Below are 26198 nucleotides of genomic sequence, written 5' to 3'. Positions count from 1 at the left end.
TGTTGACCAACATCCTGCCTGCACGCTTACCTACATCATTAGGCCCCTCTGTGGCACCCAAGTTTACCAACTTCCTGCCTGCACACTTAGCTATATCTTTAGGCCTCTCTGTGGCACCCATGTTTTCCACCACCATGCACGCTTACCTACATCTGAAAGCCCCTGGTAGCACCCATGTTTACCATCACCCTCCCTGCACGCTTACCTACTTCTTTAGGCCCCTCTGTGGCACCCATGTTACCACCAACCTGCCTGCCTGCTTACCTACATCTTAAAGCCTCTCTGTGGCACCCATGTTTACCACCACCCTGCCTTTATGTTTACCTACATCTTCAATCCCCTCTGTGGCACCCATGTTTACCACCACCCTGCCTTCACGCTTACCTACATCTTAAAGCCTCTCTGTGGCACCCATGTTTACCACCACCCTGCCTTCACGCTTACCTACATCTTCAATCCCCTCTGTGGCACCCATGTTTCCCACCACCCTGCCTGCATGCTATTGCTTACCTACATTGTGAAGGAACTCTCCAACCCCAGCTCCAACTCCAACGATATCCCGCCATCACAAGACCTCTGCGACTGCCTAGCCACCTTCTTCCACCGCAAGATCGCAGACATACATGACAGCTTCAGCAACCAGGCCCCCCGACAGACACAGACACCTCAGACTCACCGCCCTCAAGCCACATCGACCCCCTGCTTTCCTGGACCCACGCTAACGACGAAGACACCATCAAAATCATGAACACCATCCACTCCGGTTCACCATCCGACCCCTGCCCGCACCACATCTTCAATAAAGCAAGCTCCACCATTGCACCCCATCTCCGCAGGATCATCAACAGCTCCTTCAAGACCACCACTTTCCAGGAGAGCTGGAAGCACACCAAGATCAACGCCCTACTCAAGAAACCCACAGCTGACCCCAAGGACCTCAAGAACTTATGGCCCATCTCCCTCCTCCCGTTCCTGACGAAAGTCAACAGGCAACTGACCTCCTTCCTCGAAAAGAACAACATTCTGGACCCACGCCAATCCACAATCCACATTCCGCAGGAACCACAGCACCAAAACAGCACTCATCGCCACCACCAACGACATCAAGGCCATGATGGACAACGGAGAAACCGCTGCCCTCATCCTCCTGGACCTCTCGGCTGCCTTCGACACTGTCTGCTACCACACCCTCTGCACACGCCTCCACAACGCAGGGATCCGCGACAAAGCACTGCAATGGACCACTTCCTTCCTCACCGGCAGAACCCAGAGTGTCCGCCTCCCCCCATTCCGCTCTAAAGACACCATATGCAGACAACACCCAGCTGATTCTCTCCCTCACCAAGGCCCCCACCACCGCTAAATCCATCCTCCACGAAGGAATGAAGGCCATCACCAAATGGATGACGAACAGCCACCTGAAACTGAACTCTGACAAGACGGAGGTCCTCATCATCGGATCCATACCCCCCCGCCTGGGATGACTCATGGTGGCCGCCGCACAGGGAGCTGCATCGACGCCCACTAACCACACATGCAACCTGGGAGTCATCCTGGACTCCCCATTGTCAATGAACCAGCAAGAGAACTCCGTCTCCTCCTACTGCTTCAACACCCTCTGCATGCTTCGCAAAATCTACAGATGGATCCCACCGTACCAGAAGGACATTCACCCAGGCCCTCGTCAGCAGCAGACTGGACTACGGCAACACTCTCTACGCAGGAGCCTCAGCCAAACTCCAGAAATTACACAACGCATACAGAACGTCTCTGTACGCCTCATCCTCGACATCCCGCGCCACAGCCACATCACAGCCCACCTGATAGACAACAAGAGCTTCACCTTCAAGCTCCTCACCTATGCTCACAGAGCTCTCCACAACACCGGTCCAGCGTACCTCAACGAACTACTCACCTTCTACACCCCGAACCGCCAGCTTCGCTCCACTGACCTTGCCACCGTCCCCCACATCCACCGAGCAACCGCCGGCAGCAGATCATTCTCTCACCTCGCCGCAAAAACCTGGAACACCCTCCCCATCTGCCTACGACAGACCCAGGACCTGCAGGCCTTCAGGAGACTCCTCAAGACCTGGCTGTTCGAGCAGTAGCAGTAACCCCACCCCCCAGCGCCTTGAGACCCTCACGGGTGAGTAGTGCGCTCTACAAATATACTGATTGATTGATTGATTTAAGCCCCTCTGTGACACCCTTGTTCACCACCACCCTGCCTGCACGCTTACCTACTTCTTTAGGCCCCTCTGTGGCACCCATGTTTACCACCACCCTGCCTGCACGCTTACCTACATCTTAAAGTCTCTCTGTGGCACCCGTGTTTACCACCACTCTGCCTTTATGTTTACCTACATCTTGAATCCCCTCTGTGGCACCCATGTTTACCACCACCCTGCCTGCACACTTACCTACATCTTAAAGCCTCTCTGTGGAACCCGTGTTTACCACCACCTTGCCTGCATGTTTACCTACATCTTCAATCCCCTCTAAGGCACCCATGTTTACAACCACCCTACATGCATGTTTACCTACTTCTTTAGGCCCTTCTGTGGCACCCATGTTTACCACCAACCTGCCTGCATAATTACGTACTTCTTTAAACCCCTGTGTGGCGCCCATGTTTACCGGCATTCTGCCTGCGCGCTTAGCTACATCTTTAGGCCCCTCTGTGGCACCCATGTTTACCAGCACCCTGCCTGCACCCTTACCTACATCTTTAGGCCCCTCTGTGGCACTCATGTTTACCAACATCCTGCCTGCTCACTTATTTAGAACTTTAGGCCCTCTGTGGCACCCATGTTTACCAACATCCTGCCTGAATACTTACCTACTTCTTTAGGCCCCTCTGTGGCACCCATGTTTACCACCACCGTACCTGCATGCTTACTTACACCTTTAAGCTCCTCTGTGATGCCCATGTTTACCACCACCGTGCCTGCATGCTTACCTACATCTTTAAGCTCCAATGTGGTGCCCATGTTTACCACCACTGTGCCTGCATGCTAACCTACATCTTTAAGCTCTTCTGTGGTGCCCAGGTTTACCACCACCCTGCCTGCATGTTTACCTACATCTTTAGGCCCCTCTGTGGCACCCATGTTTACCACCACCCTGCCTGCACGCTTACCTACATCTTTCGGCCCCTCTGTGGCACCCATGTTTACCACCACCCTGCCTGCATGCTTATCCCTATCTTTAGGCCCTCTGTGGCACCCATGTTTCCCATCACTCTGCCTGCATGCTTAGCTACTTCTTTAGGCCCCTCTGTGGCACCCATGTTTACCACCATCCTGCCTGCACGCTTACCTACATCTTTAGGCCCCTCTGTGGCACCCATGTTTACCACCACCCTGCCTGCATGCTTATCCCTATCTTTAGGCCCTCTGTGGCACCCATGTTTCCCATCACTCTGCCTGCATGCTTAGCTACTTCTTTAGGCCCCTCTGTGGCACCCATGTTGACCAACATCCTGCCTGCACGCTTACCTACATCATTAGGCCCCTCTGTGGCACCCAAGTTTACCAACTTCCTGCCTGCACACTTAGCTATATCTTTAGGCCTCTCTGTGGCACCCATGTTTTCCACCACCATGCACGCTTACCTACATCTGAAAGCCCCTGGTAGCACCCATGTTTACCATCACCCTCCCTGCACGCTTACCTACTTCTTTAGGCCCCTCTGTGGCACCCATGTTACCACCAACCTGCCTGCCTGCTTACCTACATCTTAAAGCCTCTCTGTGGCACCCATGTTTACCACCACCCTGCCTTTATGTTTACCTACATCTTCAATCCCCTCTGTGGCACCCATGTTTACCACCACCCTGCCTTCACGCTTACCTACATCTTAAAGCCTCTCTGTGGCACCCATGTTTACCACCACCCTGCCTTCACGCTTACCTACATCTTCAATCCCCTCTGTGGCACCCATGTTTACAACCACCCTACCTGCATGTTTACCTACTTTTTTAGGCCCCTCTGTGGCACCCATGTTTACCACCAACCTGCCTGCATAATTACCTACTTCTTTAGACCCCTCTGTGGCGCCCATGTTTACCCACATCCTGCCTGCACGCTTAGCTACATCTTTAGGCCCTTCTGTGGCACCCATGTTTACCAACACCCTGCCTGCAAGCTTACCCACATCTTTAGGCCCCTCTGTGGCACCCATGTTTACCAAAACCCTGCCTGCAAGCTTACCCACATCTTTAGGCCCCTCTGTGGGGACCCATGTTTACCACCACTCTGCCTGCATGCTTATCCCTATCTTTAGGTCCTCTGTGGCACCCATGTTTCTCACCACCCTGCCTGCATGCTTACCTACACCTTTAGACCCCTATGTGGCACCCAAGCTTACCACCACCCTGCCTGCACACTTATCTACATCTTTAGGCCCCTCTGAGGCACCCTTGTTTACCACCATCCTGCTTGCACGCTTAGCTATATCTTTCGGCCCCTCTATGACACCCTTGTTTACCACTACTCTGCCTGCACGCTTATCTACATCTTTAGGCCCCTCTGTGGCACCCATGTTTACCAAAATACTGCCTGCACACTTAGTTACTACTTTAGGTCCTCTATGGCACCCATGTTTACCAACATCCTGCCTGAACGCTTACCTACTTCTTTAGGCCCCTCTGTGGCACCCATGTTTACCACCACCGTACCTGCATGCTTACTTACATCTTTAAGCTCCTCTGTGATGCCCATTTTTACCACCACCCTGCCTGCACGCTTACCTACATCTTTCGGCCCCTCTGTGGCACCCATGTTTACCACCACCCTGCCTGCATGCTTATCCCCATCTTTAGGCCCTCTGTGGCACCCATGTTTCCCTTCACTCTGCCTGCACGCTTAGCTACTTCTTTAGGCCCCTCTGTGACACCCATGTTTACCACCATCCTGCCTGCACGCTTACCTACATCTTTAGGCCCCTCTCTGGCACCCATGTTTACCAACATCCTGTCTGCAAGCTTACCTACATCTTTAGGGCCCTCTGTGGCACCCAAGTTTACCAACTTCCTGCCTGCATGCTTAGCTATATCTTTAGGCCTCTCTGTGGCACCCATGTTTTCCACCAGCATGCACCCTTACCTACATCTGAAAACCCCTCGGTAGCACCCATGTTTACCACCATCCTGCCTGGATGCTTACCCACATCTTTAAACCCCTCTGTGGCACCTATGTTTACCACCAACCTTCCTGCACGCTTACCTACATCTTTAGGCCCTTTGTGGCCCCCTTGTTTCCCACCACCGTGCCTGCATGCTTACCTACATCTTTAGGCCCCTCTGTGGCACCCATGTTTACCATCACCCTTCCTGCACGCTTACCTACTTCTTTAGCCCCTCTGTGGTACCCATGTTACCACCATCCTGCCTGCACATTTACCTACATCTTTAAACCCCTCTGTGGCACCCATGTTTACCACCAACCTTCCTGCACGCTTACCTACATCTTTGGGCCCTTTGTGGCCCCCTTGTTTACCACCACCGTGCCTGCATACTTACCTACATCTTTAGGCCCCTCTGTGGCACCCATGTTTACCACCACCCTTCCTGCACGCTTACCTACTTCTTTAGCCTCTCTGTGGTACCCATGTTACCACCATCCTGCCTGCACATTTACCTACATCTTTAAACCCCTCTGTGGCACCCATGTTTACCATCACCCTTCCTGCACGCTTACCTACTTTTTTAGGCCCCTCTGTGGCACCCATGTTACCACCATCCTGCCTGCACACTTACCTACATCTTTAAACCCCTCTGTGGCACCCATGTTTACCACCACCTTTCCTGCACGCTTACCTACATCTTTAGGCCCCTCTTTGGCACCCATGTTTACCACTACCCTTCCTGCATGCTTACCTACAGCTTTAGGCCCCTCTGTTGCCCCCTTGTTTACCACCACCCTGCCTGCATGCTTACCTACATCTTTAGGCCCCTTTGTGGCCCCCTTGTTTACCACCACCCTGCCTGCACGCTTACCTACATCTTTAGGCCCCTCTGTGGCACCCATGTTTACCATCACCCTTCCTGCACGCTTACCTATTTCTTTAGGCCCCTCTGTGACACCCATGTTACCACCATTCTGCCTGCACGTTTACCTACATCTTTAAACCCCTCTGTGGCACCCATGTTTACCATCACCCTTCTTGCATGCTTACCTGCTTCTTTAGGTCCCTCTGTGGCACCCATGTTACCACCATCCTGCCTGCACGCTTACCTAAATCTTTAAAGCCCTCTGTGGCACCCATTTTTACCACCACCCTTCCTGCATGCTTACCTACATCTTTAGGCCCCTCCGTGGCACCCATGTTTACCAACATTCTGCCTGCACGCGTAGCTATATCTTTAGGCCTCTCTTTGGCACCCATGTTTACCAACATCCTGCCTGCACGCTTAGCTATATCTTTAGGCCTCTCTGTGGCACCCATGTTTACCACCACCCTGCCGGCATGCTTACCTACATCTTTAGGCCCCTCTGTGGCACCCATGTTTACCACCACCCTTCCTGCACGCTTACCTACATCTTTAGGCCCATCGGTGGCACCCATGTTTACCAACATATTGCCTGCACGTTTAGCTATATCTTTAGGCCTCTCTGTGGCACCCATGTTTACCACCACCCTTCCTTCACGCTTACCTACATCTTTAGGCCCCTCTGTGGCACCCATGTTTATCAACATCCTGCCTGCACCCTTAGCTATATCTTTAGGCCCCTCTGTGGCACCTGTTTTTACCACCGCCCTTCCTGCACGCTTACCTACATCTTTAGGCCCCTCTGTGGGGACCCATGTTTACCACCACCCTGCCTGCAAGCTTATCTCAATCTTTAGGCCCCTCTGTGGCACCCATGTTTACCACCTCCGTTCCTGCACGCTTACCTACATCTTTAGGCCCCTCTGTGGCACCCATGTTTACCACCACCCTGCCTGCACGCTCCCAAAGGCCCAGTAAAGATAGAACTCCCAGAGGAAACAATATTTGACAATGTAATAGGCGCTTCATAACTCTTCAAGGGCGGAGTCAGTAATGCATTCCACAAACTACCAGCATTCTTGAGGGTCTGCACCATCTTCAATAAGCACACCTTGGCCCCAGTCAAAATGATGCATGTGAAACACGCCAGAAAGGTATTCATGATTGTTACTGTTTTCATGATTCATGATTTTTACTGTCTTCAAGATTCATAATTGTTACTGTCTTCAAGAGTCATGATTCTTACTGTCTTCAAGATTCATGATCGTTACTGTCTTCAAGATTCATGATTGTTACTGTCTTCAAGATTCATGATTGTTGCTGTCTTCAAGATTCATGATCGTTGCTGTCTTCAAGAGTCATGGTCGTACATCTGGCCCCATATTGTGCGAGTCGCTAACAAATCAGCATCTCACAAAATATGTTTTGCAACTCGCTATTAGGGAGGGGCGTGCCAAGGGCATCCCTTCCTAATAGCGAGTCCGACTGCAATGTATGATTGTTTTGAGACCGCATATGAGGTCGCAAAACACTCGCAGTTGACCACCCTTTTGCAAAAGGAGACCGCTCCCCTTTGTGAGTGTGTCCGAAAATATTTTTTAAGGGCAGGCAGTGGTACCAAGGACCACTGCCTGCCCTTAAAAAACAAGCATTTACAATGCAACGGTCTCGCCTTTGCAAAAGTTAGAGCTATTGGCATTGTAAATGACAAAATTTTAATTTATGTGTTGGTTTTGAAAACAGATAAATAAATGGCATTGTCATTTACATTGCCAATAGCTTAATCTCTCGCAAATGTGAGACCTATTGCATTTGCACACACACACACACACACACAGCCACACACACACACAGCCACACGCACAGCGCCACACACACAGGGCCACACACACACCCAGAGCCACAAACACACACCCAGAACCACACACACACACAGAGCCACACACACACACACACACATAGCCACACACACACAGAGCCTCACACACACACAGCCCCCCCCCACACACACAGAGCCCCCCCACACACACAGAGCCCCCCCACACACACAGAGCCCCCCCACACACACACAGAGCCCCCCACACACAGAGCCCCCACACGCACAGAGCCCCCCACACACACACAGAGCCCCCCCCACACACACAGACCCCCCACACACACAGAGCCCCCCCCACACACACACATAGCCCCCCCACACACAGAGAGCCCCACACAGTTTTTGTTTTTAAAACATATAAATAAATGGCATTGTCATTTACAATGCCAATAGCTTAATCTCTCGCAAATGCGAGACCATTTGCATTTGCACCCACACCCACACACAGAGAGCCACACACACACACAAATAGCCACCCACACTAAGCCACCTACACACACATACAGAGCCACCCACAGTCATTCACATAGAGCCCCCCACACACAATTTGCAACCCGCACATGTGAATGTTCGTACATCTGGCCCTCAATCTCTAGCCATCTCATTCCAAAGACAAAGTTAAGATCCGGGTAAAAGGTCCTTTCAACAAAGTGATAACACTCATCACACCGGGGCCTCTTTAAACTCACGAATGATGCGAGAAAGACAAGTTCACTATTGCAGAGATCCAGGGTTGGTTTAAACAGAAAGGAGAACGAAGAATCAGATGAACTTAAAACAAACCTTCCACAGAGCTGAGAATGTTAAAGCACATCCTTGTTCAAACTGCTTGCTGTTATGCGAATATCCTAAAGATGGGGCAGTTGTGTGTGGGTTCTGGCCACCTGGGAGCTTCTGTCTAAATTGTGTTGTTTTTGTCTTTCCTTCTAGCGATCGAAACGCAGAGCACGAGTTCCGAGGAGCTGGTTCCGAGCCCCCCGTCGCCGCTGCCACCCCCGAGGGTTTACAAGCCATGCTTCGTGTGCCAGGACAAGTCGTCCGGGTACCACTATGGTGTCAGCGCGTGCGAAGGATGCAAGGTGAGCATGGGACAAGATGGCTCTGTTCAGATGTTTCCATTCACTGTAGAGTGCAGTGCGAAAACCTTGTCCTTTGTCCGCGGGGGTTGCAGGGCGTTGGCAGTCTCAGCGGGGCACTCTTGGCATCGGTTGCACAGCTGTGACATGCTCAGTGGAGGTTGCAGGACTGTGTACCTCCAGCAGATTTTCCAGGGCGCTCTCAGCAGGGGTTGCAGGGCTGTGGCACACCCAGTAGGTTTTTCAGGGCTGTGCCACATTTGGCGGGAGTTGAGGACTTTGGTAGTCTCAGAAGGCATTGCAGGACACTCTCAGCAGCGGTTGCAGGGCTGTTGTACTCTCAGCAGGAGTTGCAGGACTGTGCTACTTTCAGTGGGAGTAGGAGGGCTGCGGTACTCTCCGGAAGTGTTGCAGGGCATTCTCAGCAGGGGTTGCAGGGCTGTGCCACTCTCAGCAGTGTTGCAGGGCACTCTCAGCAGGGGTTGCAGTGCTGTGCCACGCTCAGCAGTGTTGCAGGGCATTCTCAGCAGGTGTTGCAGGGCTGTGCCACTCTCAGCAGTGTTGCAGGGCACTCTCAGCAGGGGTTGCAGGGTTGTGCCATTCTCAGTAAGTGTTGCAGGGCACTCCCAGCAGGGATTGCAGGGTTGTGGCACTCTCAGCAGGGGTTGCAGTACCGTGGTAATCTCAGCATGGGTTGCAGGGCACTCTCAGTAGGGATTAAAGGGCTGTGACACTCTCAGCAAGTGTTGCAGGGCACTCTCAGCAGGGGTTGCAGGGCTGTGCCATTCTCAGCAGTGGCTACAGGACACTCACAGCAGGGGTTGCAGGGCCGTGCCACTCTCAGCAGGGGCTGCAGGACACTCTCAGCAGGGGCTGCAGGGCTGTGCCACTCTCCGCAGGGGCTGCAGGACAATCTCAGCAGGGGTTGCAGGACTGATGTACTCTCAGCAGTGTTGCAGGGCACTCTCAGCAGGGGTTGCAGGGCTGTGCCACTCTCAGCAGTGTTGCAGGGCACTCTCAGCAGGGGTTGCAGGGTTGTGCCATTCTCAGCAAGTGTTGCAGGTCACTCCCAGCAGGGATTGCAGGGTTGTGGCACTCTCAGCAGGGGTTGCAGTACCGTGGTAATCTCAGCATGGGTTGCAGGGCACTCTCAGTAGTGATTAAAGGGCTGTGACACTCTCAGCAAGTGTTGCAGGGCACTGTCAGCAGGGGTTGCAGGGATGTGCCATTCCCAGCAGGGGCTACAGGACACTCACAGCAGGGGTTGCAGGGCCGTGCCACTCTCAGCAGGGGCTACAGGACACTCTCAGCAGGGTTTGCAGGACTGATGCACTCTCAGCAGTGTTGCAGGGCACTCTCAGCAGGGGTTGCAGGGCTGTGCCACTCTCAGCAGTGTTGCAGGGCACTCTCAGCAGAGGTTGCAGGGCTGTGCCATTCTCAGCAAGTGTTGCAGGGCACTCTCAGCAGAGGTTGCAGGGCTGTGCCACTCTCAGCAGTGTTGCAGGGCACTCTCAGCAGAGGTTGCAGGGCTGTGGTACTCTAAGCAGGGGTCGCAGGAATGGAGTCATGGGCTCCAAGTACGTCAACAAGCTGATAAGTCATGCACCTCACCAAAGCACAAACATGGAAGCAGACAGAATATGGGAAGGCGGTCAGGGGACAACGCCCAAACAGAGGAGAAACTGAAAGGTCTGTGAAGCAAAGAGGTGCAGCAGGTGGAGGGTTGTCAGTGACCGCAAGAAATACACGGGTGGGGCTGTGGCATTCAATAGAGATCGGAAAAACAGGTAGACGACAACCAGGAAACAGCTGGGCAGTTAAACACAGAACCTTTTGGAATATGCAAAACTGAAAGCGTCGACCAGTCATAGATGAGGCTTAGAAGCAGAGGAAGGCGGCGGTGCCTGCTAAGCTTTACTGTTGTTAAATGCATACTTCTTCCTGCATCTTGTTACTAGAAGCCAAAAAGTTTATCCTAATCATTTTCTGCATGATTCATTTTTGAAAATGAGTTGCATTGTGGACAGAATACCAAATACTGCGCCCAGCAGAAATAATATCTGTCATGAGTAATGTTCTTGGTCAAATATTGCCCAACAGACACCGCGCCCATCATGAATGTTGATTGACAAGAAGTTATCATCATCCGCAGTCCTGTAGAGGAATACACTTGCAATGTAAACATGTGCAAGGATAATTATGCAATCACGACTAGTGTGCCAGCAGGGTTATACCCTAACAAACACTGGCGAATCTAGTAGCTCGCATGTGTGGCTGGGCATGTGGCGCTGTTCCTGAGCACATGGCCCTCCACCGGGCACATGGCATGTGGTGGTTGTACTTGATCATATGAGGTCAGTCGCACGGGGTGAACATGGTTCTACCTGCACATATGAGGGTATTCTGGGCATACATGGATGTACTTGCTCATACGAAGTTAATAGTGTGTGTGCATGATGAATCTGGTCATATGAGAGTACCCTGTGCCTGTACCTGGTCATACGAGGCTGCACTAAGGTGTACCTGGGCTGTAGCTGGTCATACAAGACTGCGCTAGGGTTTCTGCGGCTGTAGCTGCTCTTATTAGATACACAGGGTGCACATGGCTGCACCTGGTCATATGAGGCCCACAGGGTGTACATGGCTGTATCTGGTCATATAAAGCTGCACTCAGGCATACATGGCTGCATAAAAAAGAAATAAAAGCACTTAGCTGGGTAACGCCGGCCGTCTCCTCTCCTCCGCCCAGGTCATATATAGCTAAGCAGGGTGTACATGTCTGCACCTGGTCATATGAGGCTGCACTAAGGTTTACATGGCTGCACCTGGTCATATGAGGCTGCACTAAGGTTTACATGGCTGCACCTGGTCATATGAGGCTGCACTAAGGTTTACATGTCTGCACCTGGTCATATGAGGCTGCACTAAGGCTTACATGGCTGCACCTGGTCATATGAGGCTGCACTAAGGTTTACATGTCTGCACCTGGTCATATGAGGCTGCACTAAGGTTTACATGGCTGCACCTGGTCATATGAGGCTGCACTAAGGTTTACATGTCTGCACCTGGTCATATGAGGCTGCACTAAGGTTTACATGGCTGCACCTGGTCATATGAGGCTGCACTAAGGTTTACATGTCTGCACCTGGTCATATGAGGCTGCACTAAGGTTTACATGGCTGCACCTGGTCGTATGAGGCTTTTTTGGCAATGTGTGTGTAACTGGTTATTATGAGCCTGCACTAGGCTATACGTGGCTGCGCCTGGTCATATGAGCCGACACAGGGTGTACATGGCTGTACCTTAGGCTACTCTGAACATATAATAATAATAATAATAATAATAAGGGAAATTTGTAGAGCGCCTAGTTACGCACAACGGCGTGTCCCCGCGCTGTGGTAAGTGGAATCAGCAGAGTTACAACCGCACAGTTGGCCCGGCTTACTGTGTGTAGAGGTGGGTCTTTAACTTCTTCCTGAAGCCAAGTTCCGAAGGCTCCAGGCGAAGGTCTAGTGGTAGGGCATTCCAACTTTTCGCGGCCAAGTATCTAAAGGACCTGCCCCCCATGCGTGCCTTTTTTATCCTTGGGACCTTCAACAGCCCAGCACAGGAGGAATGCAGAGCGCGTGCAGGCGCGTACCGGGTGACCAGACCCCAAAGCGGAGCAGGTGCCTTACCGCACAGAATGCGGTGGCAAGTGCAGAGAGCCTTAAACTCAACCCAGCTCCTTACGGGGAGCCAGTGAAGGGCCTGAAGGGCTGCTTTAGACGCCGATCTTTTGGGGAGCTTCAAGATCAGGCGGGCTGCTGCGTTTTGCAGCACCTGGAGGCGGTTGATGGCCTTTCCAGTTGCTCCCAGATAGAGCAGGTTGCCATAATCCAGGCGCGATGTGACGAAGGCATGCACCAGCGTCCTTCGGGCTGTTGTAGGGAGGAGATCTAAAACTTTCCGCAAGCTTTTCAGGACGCTGAAACAGACCCCCACCACACGGCCTATCTGAGGTTCAAAAGACAGATCTGCATCCAGCCATACTCCCAGACTTTTCACTTCCTGACGGGGTGTGGGAACATCCCCCAAACAGGGTGGCCACCATGCCGATGACCAAACAGACGGCGCCCCCCCCACCACGAGCACCTCAGTCTTGCTGCCGTTTAACTTCAGGCAGTTGGTGGACATACAGGTAGCCAGCTCCTGCATGCAGGCCCTGAAGCTGTCCACCGCAAGACTGGGCGCGCGCGATTGGGAGATGACCAGCTGCGTGTCATCGGCATAAGACACTATGTGTACCTGGTTGTATTGGTCTTACGAGTCACACGATGCCTCACAAGGGTATACATGGCTGTACCTGGTCATATGAGTCTATATTGGTTGCTCGTTGTGGTGCCTTGTGATATAAAACTGTCCTAGGTGTACGTGGCTGCACCTGTCCTTATGAGGCCACGCAGGGTATATGCGCCGTACCTAAACATACGACCAGATACACCCAGTGGAGCCTGACTGTACCTGATACTTTGGATGCACCTGAGCACATGCCATGGAGCTGCTTTTCGCAAATGAATGTAGTTGCTGGTATTATAGGTCAGTGGGCGCGCACATGAGTCCATGGAATGCCATAGGATGGCAAACACTACTTTACCAGCACTCTACCTATTCGACAAAGATGAAAATAGCGTTACCGTCCCCTACAAAACACCTGGAAGTAAATACTGAAAATAGTATTGCAAATATAAAACAAATCGTTCAATTGTTTGCATAGAGCCTGATTTAGAGTTCGGCTGACCGGTTACTCCGTCACAAACGTGATGGATATACCATCTCCCGTATTACAAGTGCATTATATCCAATGGCACATGTAATATGGAGGACGGAATAGCCACCACGTTTATAACTGAGAAATCCATCTGCAGAAATTTAAATCAGGCTCAAACTCAAGAATCTCAGAGCCTGATTGAGAGTTCGGCAAACACATTACTACGTCACAAACATGACTGATATTCTGTCCGCCTTATTACAAGTGCGTTATATCCCATTGCACTTGTAATGTGGCGGATAGAATACCTGTCACGTTTGTGACAGAGTAATCTGTCCACCTAACTCTAGATCAGGCACATAGGGCCTGATTTAGAGTTTAGTGGACTGGCTTACTCTGTCACAAACGTAACGGTTATCCCGTCCACCGTTTTACAAGTACATTGTATATCCAATGGCACGTGAAATATGGCGGACGGGATATCCATCTTGTTTGATGGAGTAACCCATCCCTCAAACTTAAAATCGGCCCAAAGTCAGGAAACGTAAGGCCTAATTCAGAGTCTGGCGGATCTAATGCTCCGTCACAAACATGACAGGTATTCCGTCCGTTGTATTACAGGTGCATTATATCCTATGGCACTTGTAATACAGCATATAATGTAAACAACAAGGACCCCCTGATCGGAATTATCAGTTCCTATGACAGGGACATGAAGCGTGTGTGAATAATAGCACAATTCTAATAAGCAAGAGGGAAGGTTATTGACATAAAAAAATATATATATATATACTAACAAGTATATTCAAATATAAAAACTATATTCCATTTAATAGATATTCATGTAAAAAACACATACATTACATACATAAATGTTACTTAAAAAAATAACAAAGACCCAGAAAACATATTTTATACTTGTAATACAGCAGCCAGACTATGCGTCACGTTTATGACAGAGTTATCCATCCGTTGAACTCTAAATCAGCCACAAAGTTAGGAATCTAAGGGCCTGATTTAGAGTTCAGCAGACGGGTTACTCCGTCACAAACATGACAGGTATCCCATCCGCTGTATTACGAGTGCCATTAGATAAAATGGACTTGTAATACAGCGGACAGGATATCCGTCCCCTAATAACCCATCCGCCAAACCCTAAATCAGGCCCTTAAGTGTTTTGTTAATGCATAATGCAGATAGCCGGTGTCCAAGCACCGCCAGTGATTGACGGATACATGCACCGATGCGCAAAGTGAGTTGCCGAGAATCATGCATCATGGTCAAATTCGCTAGGATTTGGCCTATCGTGTCATCTGGAATGGTTCCACCTCCCTCAACAACTGAACCACACCAATTACAGAAAACGGCCGGAGCCGAGGTAAGTTCAGTGGATTCATTCAGGGCCTGACTGGGAACCACAACCGGCCCTGGCAAAGTGCTCGTCCGGCCCCCCTCCCCACTCGGGGGGGTTGGAGGTGCCGCCGAGCTCTTTGCCGGGGCAGGTTTTCAGCCGATTTTGGTACAGGGACGGTTTTGCAGCTATGTGCCCGCTATGGCCAGTCCGGCCCTGGATTCATTGTAGGCTACACGCTTAACAGACCCATCCAGCTCTAAGCTCAGTCAACAGTCCCCACTGGAACCATTCCATTCTCACAACTTCACAGTGCATGGCCAGCTCAGATCTATTGGCAGAGAATGCTAAGATTGTTGGGAACAAAACATTCTCTGCTGATACTACAATACTAGAGGCGTCCATTGACGAGCTCCTCTGCCACTCTGTGGGTCACCCGGGGCGGAGGCTGTACTTTTGCATGAGAGGTGGTGTCTGGTTGGGTGATGGTTGCTCCTGGCTTGTGATGGTGGCACTTTATGTACGATGGCTGTGCGTAACATGGCAGTTCCTTAGTATGTGATTGGCAACTAAAATAGCTTTCGATCTCCTCTATTCACTTTCATCGTATTTTAATAATCAAACACTCCCTGTGTCATTTTTTACTTCAGTGCCGTCATCACATGCGATGCCTGTGCCCTTTTTCATCAATATATCAAAAATTGCTACATTTGCCCTTGATAGTGACCTGGAAGGTGCACTGATTTGGCAAAAAGGTTTGAGCTACAAGCAGTTCTTGATTTGAAAATAGAGTAATTGTGAAACTAAAAAGGAAGAAAGGGAAATTAATGACAAAATAAAGAAACTGCAAGGGAAAACTAAAGAAATAAAAGGAAGAGGTTCGAGAGAATAAGAGACAAAGGACAGAGAATGAAGTAGAAGGACAGCAGGAGGGACAGGAGTTGGTGCAGAGTGTATAAACGCAGCTACTGGGACCATCTCCGTTAAATGAGAAAGGGACGCATTCACACAAATCAGTCCGGAACATGCTCTCGTAGACCTACTCCTTCTTCAGTGCTACATTTCAACTTTTTAAATGCACATAAAAGTTTCCAGTAGTACTCCTGGAAAGATGCATCTGTTGCATTTTTCTGCAGCATGCTTGCATATTTTGTTCTCTATCTGCACCCCCACCAGTTTTGAGGGTGCTCACTCTCCATAGCTCTGCTACCTACTGATGTAGTCCTGCCCCAGGCATGGATACCCCTCTGACTCTATCCAGGATGAATCTAGGGTGTTTATGTATCTTGCAGATGTGTGAATGCCCACAAACTCACCAAGATGTGGGTATTCACCTGGTTTGCGTTGCATTACTGCCCTCAAATACCCACTCCCCACACCTGGGGTAGATTGACTTACTTCCCCTAGTACACCATGGTGGTGCAATATTACGTGTAAGCAAATCGATTTATTCACAAGAGTGAATTTGCACTTGTAAATAATGTCATTCGAATTGTATCTTGGCTCCCAAAGGAGAAAGCTTAATAGGAGGAGAAAATGGCCATGGTAGAGAAGAAAGGAGAAGTAGCAAGGGAAGGGAAGATGAAGAAAAGAAGAAAAGTGCACAGGGCGGGGCATCGGAAGGCATACACCCCCATTCTTATAAACAGATAATGAGCAAACTAAAGACTGAACCACACGTTTTGAATGACAATCCATTTCTGAGGGGAAACAGCCTTTACAACGCAACCGTTACAACGCATGCTATTACATGGCATGCCGTTACAACGCAAAAGGTGTGCAGCAGTGGGTAGAAGGTGTTGGATTTAACTCCAACACCTTCCCTACTTTTGCACACACTGGAGTTGCAATAGAAAATTAATCTATTCCAACTTTCAGGGCTCCCCCGACAGAAAGTCGGGGTAAAGTTTTGCGTTGCAACAGCATGCGATGTAATGGCATGTATTGTAATGCACATATTCCTTTCTGAGCCAATGGAAATGCATGAACCATTTGTTGTTTTCTAACTAGTTAATTGGAACCAGAAATAAATCACTAATTGACTCGATCCACTCATATAGAATCTGTTAGAGTCCTTAGAGAGTCCTGGCTTTACATCCCCTCCCCCATCCATCAGATTAGGCAACTAGACCTACATAGAGGACATTAACTGTTGTCGTGGGAAATCCACTGCGGGCTTCCAGCTTTGGGGCCTGGGAGGGCTTTGGTTCTGTGTTGATCTCTCGTACCACCCTCCAGTCTCTCACAAGGACGGGTAGTAAGTCGAGTGCCCTGCGGTACCTGAACTATTCCATGACTGCTTGTAACAGTGGCTTGCTGTCTGATACATGGCAACATTTTAGAAGAGAAAAGTGTTAGATTGCACTAAAATAATCGGGAGAATGCATTTCCCCCATAGACTTCAATTAAGGCTTGAATCTGGTTGTTGTCATGTATGGGACTTGCAAGAGTGCTGCTGCAGGATCGGATATTAGAAGTGCACATATACTTGTTTTTCTTACCTATCAGGAGCACAGAGAAAGCTCTATGGCAGGCAGAGAAAGCATAATAAAAAATGTGTGCACTGGCCTGCAGAAGCAGGTTACTGGCAGTGCATGCTGCGAGTCACACAAGACTAGTTAGTCCCCGTCAGCTGAAGCCCTTCGATGAATCTGGATTTTGCATTCAGGAATCAGGAGGCGGTAGACTAGCCTTGAAATCGGTTGCCTCGCTCCTGATTCGGGAGGGTTGGCATGTACATGTTCTGCCAGCCTCGACGCGAGCCAGGCTCCTCGCTGAGGATGGTGGTGGCCATGTCTGAGAATCTGAGCCTCGGAGTGATACAGATTCTACTGGTTCGGTTTCTACCGCTTCTTCGCTTGGAGTGGAAGTGCGTGGGCCGTGAAAAGACCAGAAGACAGTGTCATCTGTGGTAAAGGTCTTGGCGAGGGACTTGTCCTCGCAGTGGAGAAGGTGCTAGAACGTCACGCTTCCTTCATGATGCTATAGGCGATGGTTCTCAAACACATGCAAATACAGTCTTCCTTACTCGCTGGCAGCGTCTTATCCCTAACACTAAAAAATGAAACATTACAACTGCCAGGACCAATAAGATCAACACGGAAACACCGTGGCGAGATACTCACAGCTTGAAATATGTACTAAAAGTTTTAGTGAACCCATATTATCAAATAGTGTTAAATAGTGTTCAATCAATATTATATATTTGTGTGTTTGTGTTATGAATGTATATATATACTAGCAGCCCGTCCCGACGTTGTCCGGGTATGAAATAGAATGTGTGCAATGTGTGTAATAGGCAAGGGAAATTTATTTTAAAATCTCGCGGTAGACAACATTTTTAGCATGAAGTGTCACAATAGTTAGGCATGTGTGTGCAGATACTGTGTGTACCTCGGAGTAAGAAGTATTAGCAGATGTCTCTAGTGTGTATGTACTCCACTTCCATAGGTAAGCGTGTGTGAAAGTGCATTAAGTTGTAATTTTCGTGTCCCCACAGGCACGCTAAATCGCGTCATCCCCCGCTTGAGGCCCGGCTCCAGTTTTGTTTGATGTTGTGCTTGTGGTGTAAAGTCGTTGATGCAGAGAGTTGAGTGGGTGACAGCGCGCGCTGGAGACGCTGCGCGTGTGGGAAAGTGCAGTCAGTTCAAAGGTTAGTGTCCCAGCAGGCGCGCTTACTCACGTCATCCGCCGCCAGAGCCCGGCTCCAGCCCTGGTTGATGTTGTGCGCCTGGTGTCAATTCATTTATGCAGAGAGTTGAGTGTGTGACAGCGCGCAGGAGACGCTGCAGTTAGTGTCCCCGCAGGCACGGTCCTTTATGCAGAGAGTTGACTGGCTGACAGCGCGCAGGATACTGTGCAATTATTGTCCCCGCAGGCACGATCAGTCGCGTCTGCCCCCGCCTAAGCCCCGGAAATTGCAGCGCCCATTGGCCACGCCCCTTACTCCAGCGCAATTGCCGCACCCATTGGCCTTGGCCACGCCCAGGCCCAACGCACATGTTTTCTTTCCTCACGCCCTCAAGGCAGTTTTATTTGGGGGGGGGATGTGCCGCGCGATTGTTGCCGTTTGTCACGCCCATTGGCCACACCCCTTGGTGCCGCGCAATTGCCGCGCCCATTGGCTTTGTTCATGCCCCCAGCACACGCCCCCAGCACAACGCACACGTTTTAGGAACACTTTTTTTTTTGTCGTCATGCCGCGCCCCGCCCACGTCCACGCATACAAGGGACTACTTTGCCGGTAAGGTTCTTTTACGTTCCTAATGTTTATGGTGGGCAGCTGTATAGCCTATGTCCATCTGCTGCAGCTGTCCTTTCCAATGCTGTATTGGGTGTTGTGATTGGTGCTGTGGTTCCTGAGATTACCCGCCTCAAAGGTTTGGACTCTCTCTTTATTATATTAGTATATATATATATATATATATATATATATATATATATATATATATATATATATATATATATATATATATATATATAAAAAATTTTTTTTTTTTTTATTTATTTATTTATTTATTTTTTTTTTTCACTGAAACAATAAAGAGTTAAAGGAATGTTATAGTTAGATGAAAATGTCTATTAAAACATACAGTTTTAAATTAACAAAACCACTGAAATTTGTTATAGTTATCTCAAGTAACTATAACTTACGCCCTAAGTAACTATAACTCACCCCGCTATGGACAGTGTTGTCATCAGTGATGTAATTTCGGATGTTGCAGTAAAGTTATCAATTATGTCATAGAAGATGTCACGAGTGAATTCATTAGCAGTGCATGGCACAGCCATGAGTTATAGTCGCTTTAGTGCACTGACACTTTACCTAACTATAACTGTTACTTTAATCTTTTATGTTTCAGTGAATTTCTCGGATTTAAATTTTTTAAAAATATCTTTCAATATGTAACTGGCAACCTATTGATTTTATAAATAAACGTTTAAACAAAGCTTTTATGGTGAGAAAAATTCAACATATGTCAGTCTTCTTTTTTACAACCCTCAGGCCACATAATGCAGCCATAAAACCAACCCCAAGGAATCCTGGCATTCCCAAGCAACTCTTCAGCTCTGAAGAAGCTTACAAATAGGTTTTACTTTATCTGGGGTCATATTCTATAGATCGTAGGAAACACAGGGTTAATATGTTTTAAGTATTTGAGGGGGACTGCTGCACTCCCTGCTCACCGCCACAACACTTAAAAAACATGCTGGCGGTGCCTCTGCCCGGATTTGTACTTTATGTGTAAATTTGCCTATGAAGGGCATTATAGGGCGCTCCTTGCTAGGAGCAGTGACTAATAAATGAGCCGCTCCAGCCGTTAGATCATTATTCTTCCTTTTTACAATTTTTCATTTCGATTTGTTTTTGTGGGTGTCCGAGTCTTACACCTTTAATTCTTGTTGGGCACTGCTGTGGGAGCCCGTGGACCCCTGTGGCCCTGCCAGCTCTCTGCAAGCAACCCCATTGCATGGAGCAGCGCAGGGCCCGACTACAGTCCCTTTAAAAAAAATCCCTGGGGTAGGTCTGCACACCCCAGGGCACCACACATTCTTTGTATGTTGGGGGCTGTGGGAGGAAGCCCAAGGCCCCGCAGCCCACCAGCTCCCCGGCCAGCACCCAATCCAGGTGCCAGCAGGAGCCGGCATTGCTCCCACCTGCATGAGCAGCTTTTCTTTCTGCTCCCACCGCCTTGGAGCAATTCTGTGTTTCTGATCCTGAGATCTTAGGCAGGAAGAAACCTTTTTGCTCCCACCTGGCAGGAGCAGCTTTCTGGTCCAGCTGGGTTGGAGCACAAGAAGACTTCCCCCAATCCCTGCCTGCGCTTTCAGGCAGGGATAAGAGTTGTTCCAAAGAGATGGATCCTACGACACCATCCTTGAACCGACCCTGGCAGATGGGTTCCCCATGGCCATATCATGGCGGGGGGAGAGCACGTCCCCTCCCAATTATCAAAATACTGGCCCCTATGGATGAGGTCCCTGGCCCTCTTTGAGGCTTGGAGAGGGGGCATTGTGCCCCCTCCCCATTATTAAAATACCAGTGGATAGGGGCCTGCAGCCTCAATGATTCTCAGGAGAATTATTTTTAAAAAGGCATTTCTTCCGTAATAGATGCCGCGGATCCTCTGCGAATTAGTGCGGCTGAATATGTTTAAAAAAAATTAAAAAAATGAGGGTTTCTCTGGGACTCCCCCACCAGTCCTAGAGAGCTAGGGTCACCTTTGTGTTTATTTTGTTCCAGGACCGGACTGAGTCCCCGAGACTGAAAATGGCTGGCATCACATCCTTGTGATGGGGCAGCCAATCAGATCTTATTTTAGGAGTATTAACGGATTAAGGGGCTGCAAAGTGGAATACCATGACATGGGGCAATAGCAATAGCAACAGCCTGCATTTAATGTGTATAGAGACAGTACAAATTGTGTATTCAAGCGCGTTTATTTTATTTTTTATTTTGTTATTTGACATGTTAGATGGTTATGTCCTGTGACCGTGGACATTGCACACAAGCCAAAATAATAGGCGTTGTTAGTACAAGCTCAATTCTTTAATACATGATTTAATGCATAACCATAATTTTATGACCTTGCATGGGTATAAATCTACGTTTTGGGGGAATTCACTAACATTTCCCATAATACACTGGACACCGTAGTCAGTCACAGGTTTACAGGCATGCATGCTCCTGGACAACACTGATGGATTTTTGTTTACGACTACTGCAGGCATACCTCAATGAACAACTGTGCCCAAATTAGCCTGGGGAATGCCATCTTATTTGTGTAATTACGTTTTTCTTTTTCAAAGTATGGGGATATCCCTTCCCTTTACTCTCTATGTCACCTGTATGTACAGTGACATACTCCTGCAGTGGAAAACATTCTCCCTCTTGGGAAATTTTTCAGTATAAAACCGACTTGTTTCAGTTCCAATGAGTTGTTCTATCCTCATAACTTTACCTATGTTTGTGCATAGGAGTAAACCTACATGCACAATCGCTTCATAAAGTCGGTCTTGCTTGCCCGACATTGATGCATTTGATTTTTAGACGTTATTTAGATTTACATTTTCTAATACATTTGCTTTTGTTATTTCTTTGAATGACTATATTGGATACAATACTTTTTGGCGGATTTTATTTACTCTCATTTGTTTCTATCTTCTGACGTTTTGTTTGTTATTGCTGTTAGAGATGTTTCAGTTGTTTCATTTTTCCCTGCAGTTCTACTACTTTTCGTCACTTGTTTGTCCATTCTTGGTCCACATCAGGATTCCATTAGGCCTGGGCGGTAAATTCTGTTCCACTCGCGGAATTTGCGGAATTTGTGTAATTTCACGTTCCGCGGAGAACGCGTAATTGTCAAAACTTCTGCGATCTGCAGCTTTGCGGAATTCTTTGCTTGTTCGCGCTTCCAAAATGCGTGTTCATGAGATATTTCTCCCCGAGCACGATAACAGCTTTCGCGTACAGGTAAAAAGCATCGCGAACGGGTGGAACAAGCAATTCCACGTGTTCGCAGAACTTTTGCGTGCTTGCAGAGATTTTTTACCGTTTCGTGGAGCTTTGCATAGCGCGACTATGCAAATTCCGCCCACCCCTAGATTCTATATGAGTTCCAAGTACTTTTCCACACCCTTCATATGGTATGTTTCTTTTTGGTCCAGTTTCTTGAGAAGTTGCTTTCCTTTTTTGCTGCTTCCATTGCCTCATTTTCTTCTTGGATTGAAGGCTGTCTGTCTATTTTTTGTCGGCCTCCTTTTGTACATTTGGACCTTGTAATATTGCTATGCACCTAGGCTGGTGTACTATGGTGGAGCTGTAGGTGCAGTCTCCTTCGATGAGGCCCCCACAACTTCTTGTTCTTGGGTTGTACAGTCTGGGAGCACACTGGGATTTTTTTTAAATTAAATGGTGTGCATGGAGTCATTTCTATATTTTCACTTCCAACTGGTGAAGTTCAGTTGTTTAAACTCACAACAAGTAACGGGATAGTTAAAAATAATTTGAGATTGTGAATGTAGGGACAATTATTGTTTCAAAGACGAGAACCCTCACTCACCCAGAGGTGACATGCTTCATCATTGGGTTCCCTCTTATACACTGCGATCGCAAAGTACACAGTGTAGGCTACAACTCTCCCATAGGAGAGGAGCGAGAGGTGTTTTAATCATCCAATGGTGGTCAGAGTGAGGGTCAGAGTGCGAAAAAACTATTTAAAGAAGTGAATTAAAACTATCTCATGTGAGGACAAAAAACTTTCATCTGTGTCTTCACAGGATAGACATAAAAAAACAGTGTGAGAATAGGGGTATCGATATTCCCTATTGTAAGGTCAACATGTTTCTGCCTTGATGACCACAAAGGTTTGTAGCATTCTTCAGGACCATATCAAGTCACTCTGCTATTATTAGTGCAAATTAAAGAATCTAAAAGTTACCATACTTTATTGGATGGACATTACCAACAACCAGCTGCAGTCTGGTATGTGTCCAAAACTAGACACCTCGTCTGCCTCCGCCTTCAAAAGGTCCTTTACACTTGAGTCTCGAGAATTAACTTTCCTGAGTCTTCCGCTGCTTGTTTAATGGCCGAAGCTCAGTTGTTGCCAGTCTCTGAGTCCGAAAGTGCTGGACAAGGCATTGATAGCAATTTGATTTTTTTTTGCATTTTGATACACATTGTTAGATAACTCCTGAGAACTGCCCTAACTCCTCTGGGCTATTCTTTGCAGATTCTTCTGGCCACTGTACCCTTATCTACTCCATAAGTACGTCCTCATCCTGGTCAAGTTCAGCGGTGCACTGGGTCAAGTGTTGGAAGAGATGACAGCATGTTTCATGTTTACATGTTGTCATATTGGTTGTTGGAATCACCACAGGAGAAGGTGTGATGCCTCCTCCATCCAGGGCTCATTCAGCCAACTGCAGAAGTCCATGTGGCAATAAACAAGGAGCCGTTGACTGTGTTTGTAGGTCTATGTGAATACTGTGATGGATTCTTTAAAGATTCTTAAAAAGAAAATTGTTCTTCACAGCATTGCTGAGGAAATGATCATTTCCTATGCTCTGAATAAAAACCAGAAAAGTTTTTCTAGTATGCACTTTAAAGAATATCTTCTTTGTGCTCCATCTTCTTTACTCTTTTTGTGCTGGTGACAAGTTTGTTGTATGACAGTGGACAGAATGATTTGGATTTTGATACTGGTGGGTGAAAAATGTGAAAACACTGTGAGGTTGGCACTTTTGATATGGTAAAGAAGCAATACTCCACTATTAAGAAAGGTACTTTCATTTTGCTGGGATGTGCACTAATTCGTTGTTTTCTTTTGCGGTTCTGGAGGTTTGACATTGAAGTTACCAAGCCGTTGGTTTATATTCCGATTGGTCAAGGCCTGTAAATGAGGCTGCAAGATTGGTATGGTTGGGCTGAGTTTACTTAAGTATACATTTGTGTCCTTAGAACTGCAGAGTATTTTGATGCCTTGCGCGTTTGTGATCGGTATGCGGCCCTGTCACAGGTTTGCGGCCCTGTCACATCCTTGAGCCAACGGGTTAGTTGAAAGAATGAACTGCTGGAGTGCGGTCAGCAGGCAGTGTAGGAGCAAGAATGCCTGAGTTGGATGCCACCAATTTTACACTATAAATTACTGAAATAAAAAAAAAAAATATATATATTCATGCAAATAAATTTTACATATGTAATTTAAAAGTATAACAAAATAAAACGAATGCTAAAGCATTAATAGCTTAATTTTAAGATGTAATTATTTGGACTATATAAAATGTAATGAAAAGAATTCTTCTCTAAAGCAAAATACATACATTTTTTCAATGTTGAAGTAATGATTATTAAAAGTGATGTAAATAATCAAAAAAAAAAAGAAAAAAAAAAGAAAAGGGGAGTGTGGAATTTGAGCTGCAAAAGTGCATAATTTCATTTTGTAATATTCCATAAAAATTTCATAAAATGAAACTTTTGCAGCAAAATGTGGTTAGCATCTATTTTGTGTGACTTTTTTGCAATCCACCGTGCAGTTGATAAAACCAGAAAAGTTTTTCTAGAATGCACTTTAAAGAATATATTCTTTGTGCTCCATCTTCTTTACTCTTTTTGTGCTGGTGGCAAGTTTGTTGTATGACAGTGGACAGAATGATTTGGATTTTGATACTGGTGGGTGAAAAATGTGAGAACACTATGAGTTTTGCACTTTTGATATGGTAAAGAAGCAATACTCCACTATTAAGAAAGTTACTTTCATTTTGCTGGGATGTGCACTAATTCATTGTTTTTTTTTTGCGACCAAACCGTTGGTTTATATTCTGATTGGTCAAGGCCTGTAAATGAGGCTGCAAGATTGGTATGGTTGGGCTGAGTTTACTTCAGTATAAATTTGTGTCCTTAGAACTGCAGAGTATTTTGATGCCTTGCGCGTTTGTGATCGGTATGCGGCCCTGTCACATCCTCGAGCCAACGGGTTAGTTGAAAGAATGAACTGAGAGCTGCTGGAGTGCGATCAAAAGTCAGAAGGAGCAAGAATGCCTGAATTGGATGCCACCAATTTTACCCTGTGAAAAGGGGAGTGTGGAATATGAGCTGCAAAAGTGCATAATTTCATTTTGTAATATTCCATAAAAATTTCATAAAATGATACTTTTGCAGCAAAATATGGTTTGCATGTATTTTGTGTGACTTTTTTTCAATCCACCGTGCAGTTGATAAAAAAAAAAATATTGTGAGATACTGACAGGACACGTTTTCTGCATTAACAAGTCCACCACATGCAAAAAATGCTGCTAACTTTTGTGAGTTTCTCTTAATGTGAAATTCGGAAATCAAGCACAGTTTGCCGGCATAATTGACATTTTATCAGGGGCTTGTAGCTACAGGGAGCAGGTTGTGTTTGAGGACACAGAAGTTTAGGCTAACAGTTTTAAAGGTAAATGAGGATGTTTTTAGAGATTTTTTGTAGCTTTGTGTAGTTAAAGTTTGGCCGACTCGTAAGTATCTTCTTTGAGATATAGATGAGTGTGTGTGTTGCTGTAGGTAGTGGTGATTTGGTTTGGTTTATGTCTAGTTCTTGGGAGAATACAGTTATTGTGAATATGTCAGAGTGTTGAATACAAAGCAGTGTGATGTAGATTGTGTT

The 26198-nt window shown here is 47.6% G+C and overlaps 1 protein-coding gene across 1 annotated transcript in view; it reads left to right on the top strand.

Moving 5' to 3' along the window:
• RARB (retinoic acid receptor beta) overlaps positions 1-26198 on the top strand; it is a 336058-nt gene that overhangs the window by 89221 nt on the left and 220639 nt on the right. The window contains exon 2 of the mRNA XM_086942137.1: positions 8802-8950. Within this exon, the coding sequence (XP_086798263.1) occupies positions 8802-8950 (149 nt within the window). The remainder of the gene's footprint in view (positions 1-8801; positions 8951-26198) is intronic.

The sequence above is a fragment of the Lissotriton vulgaris genome, chromosome 10, assembly GCF_964263255.1.
Source record: "Lissotriton vulgaris chromosome 10, aLisVul1.2, whole genome shotgun sequence".
NCBI classification, from domain to species: domain Eukaryota; kingdom Metazoa; phylum Chordata; class Amphibia; order Caudata; family Salamandridae; genus Lissotriton; species Lissotriton vulgaris.
The sequence above is the reverse complement of the archived record's forward strand: the minus strand, read 5'-3'. Positions and strand labels throughout refer to the sequence as shown.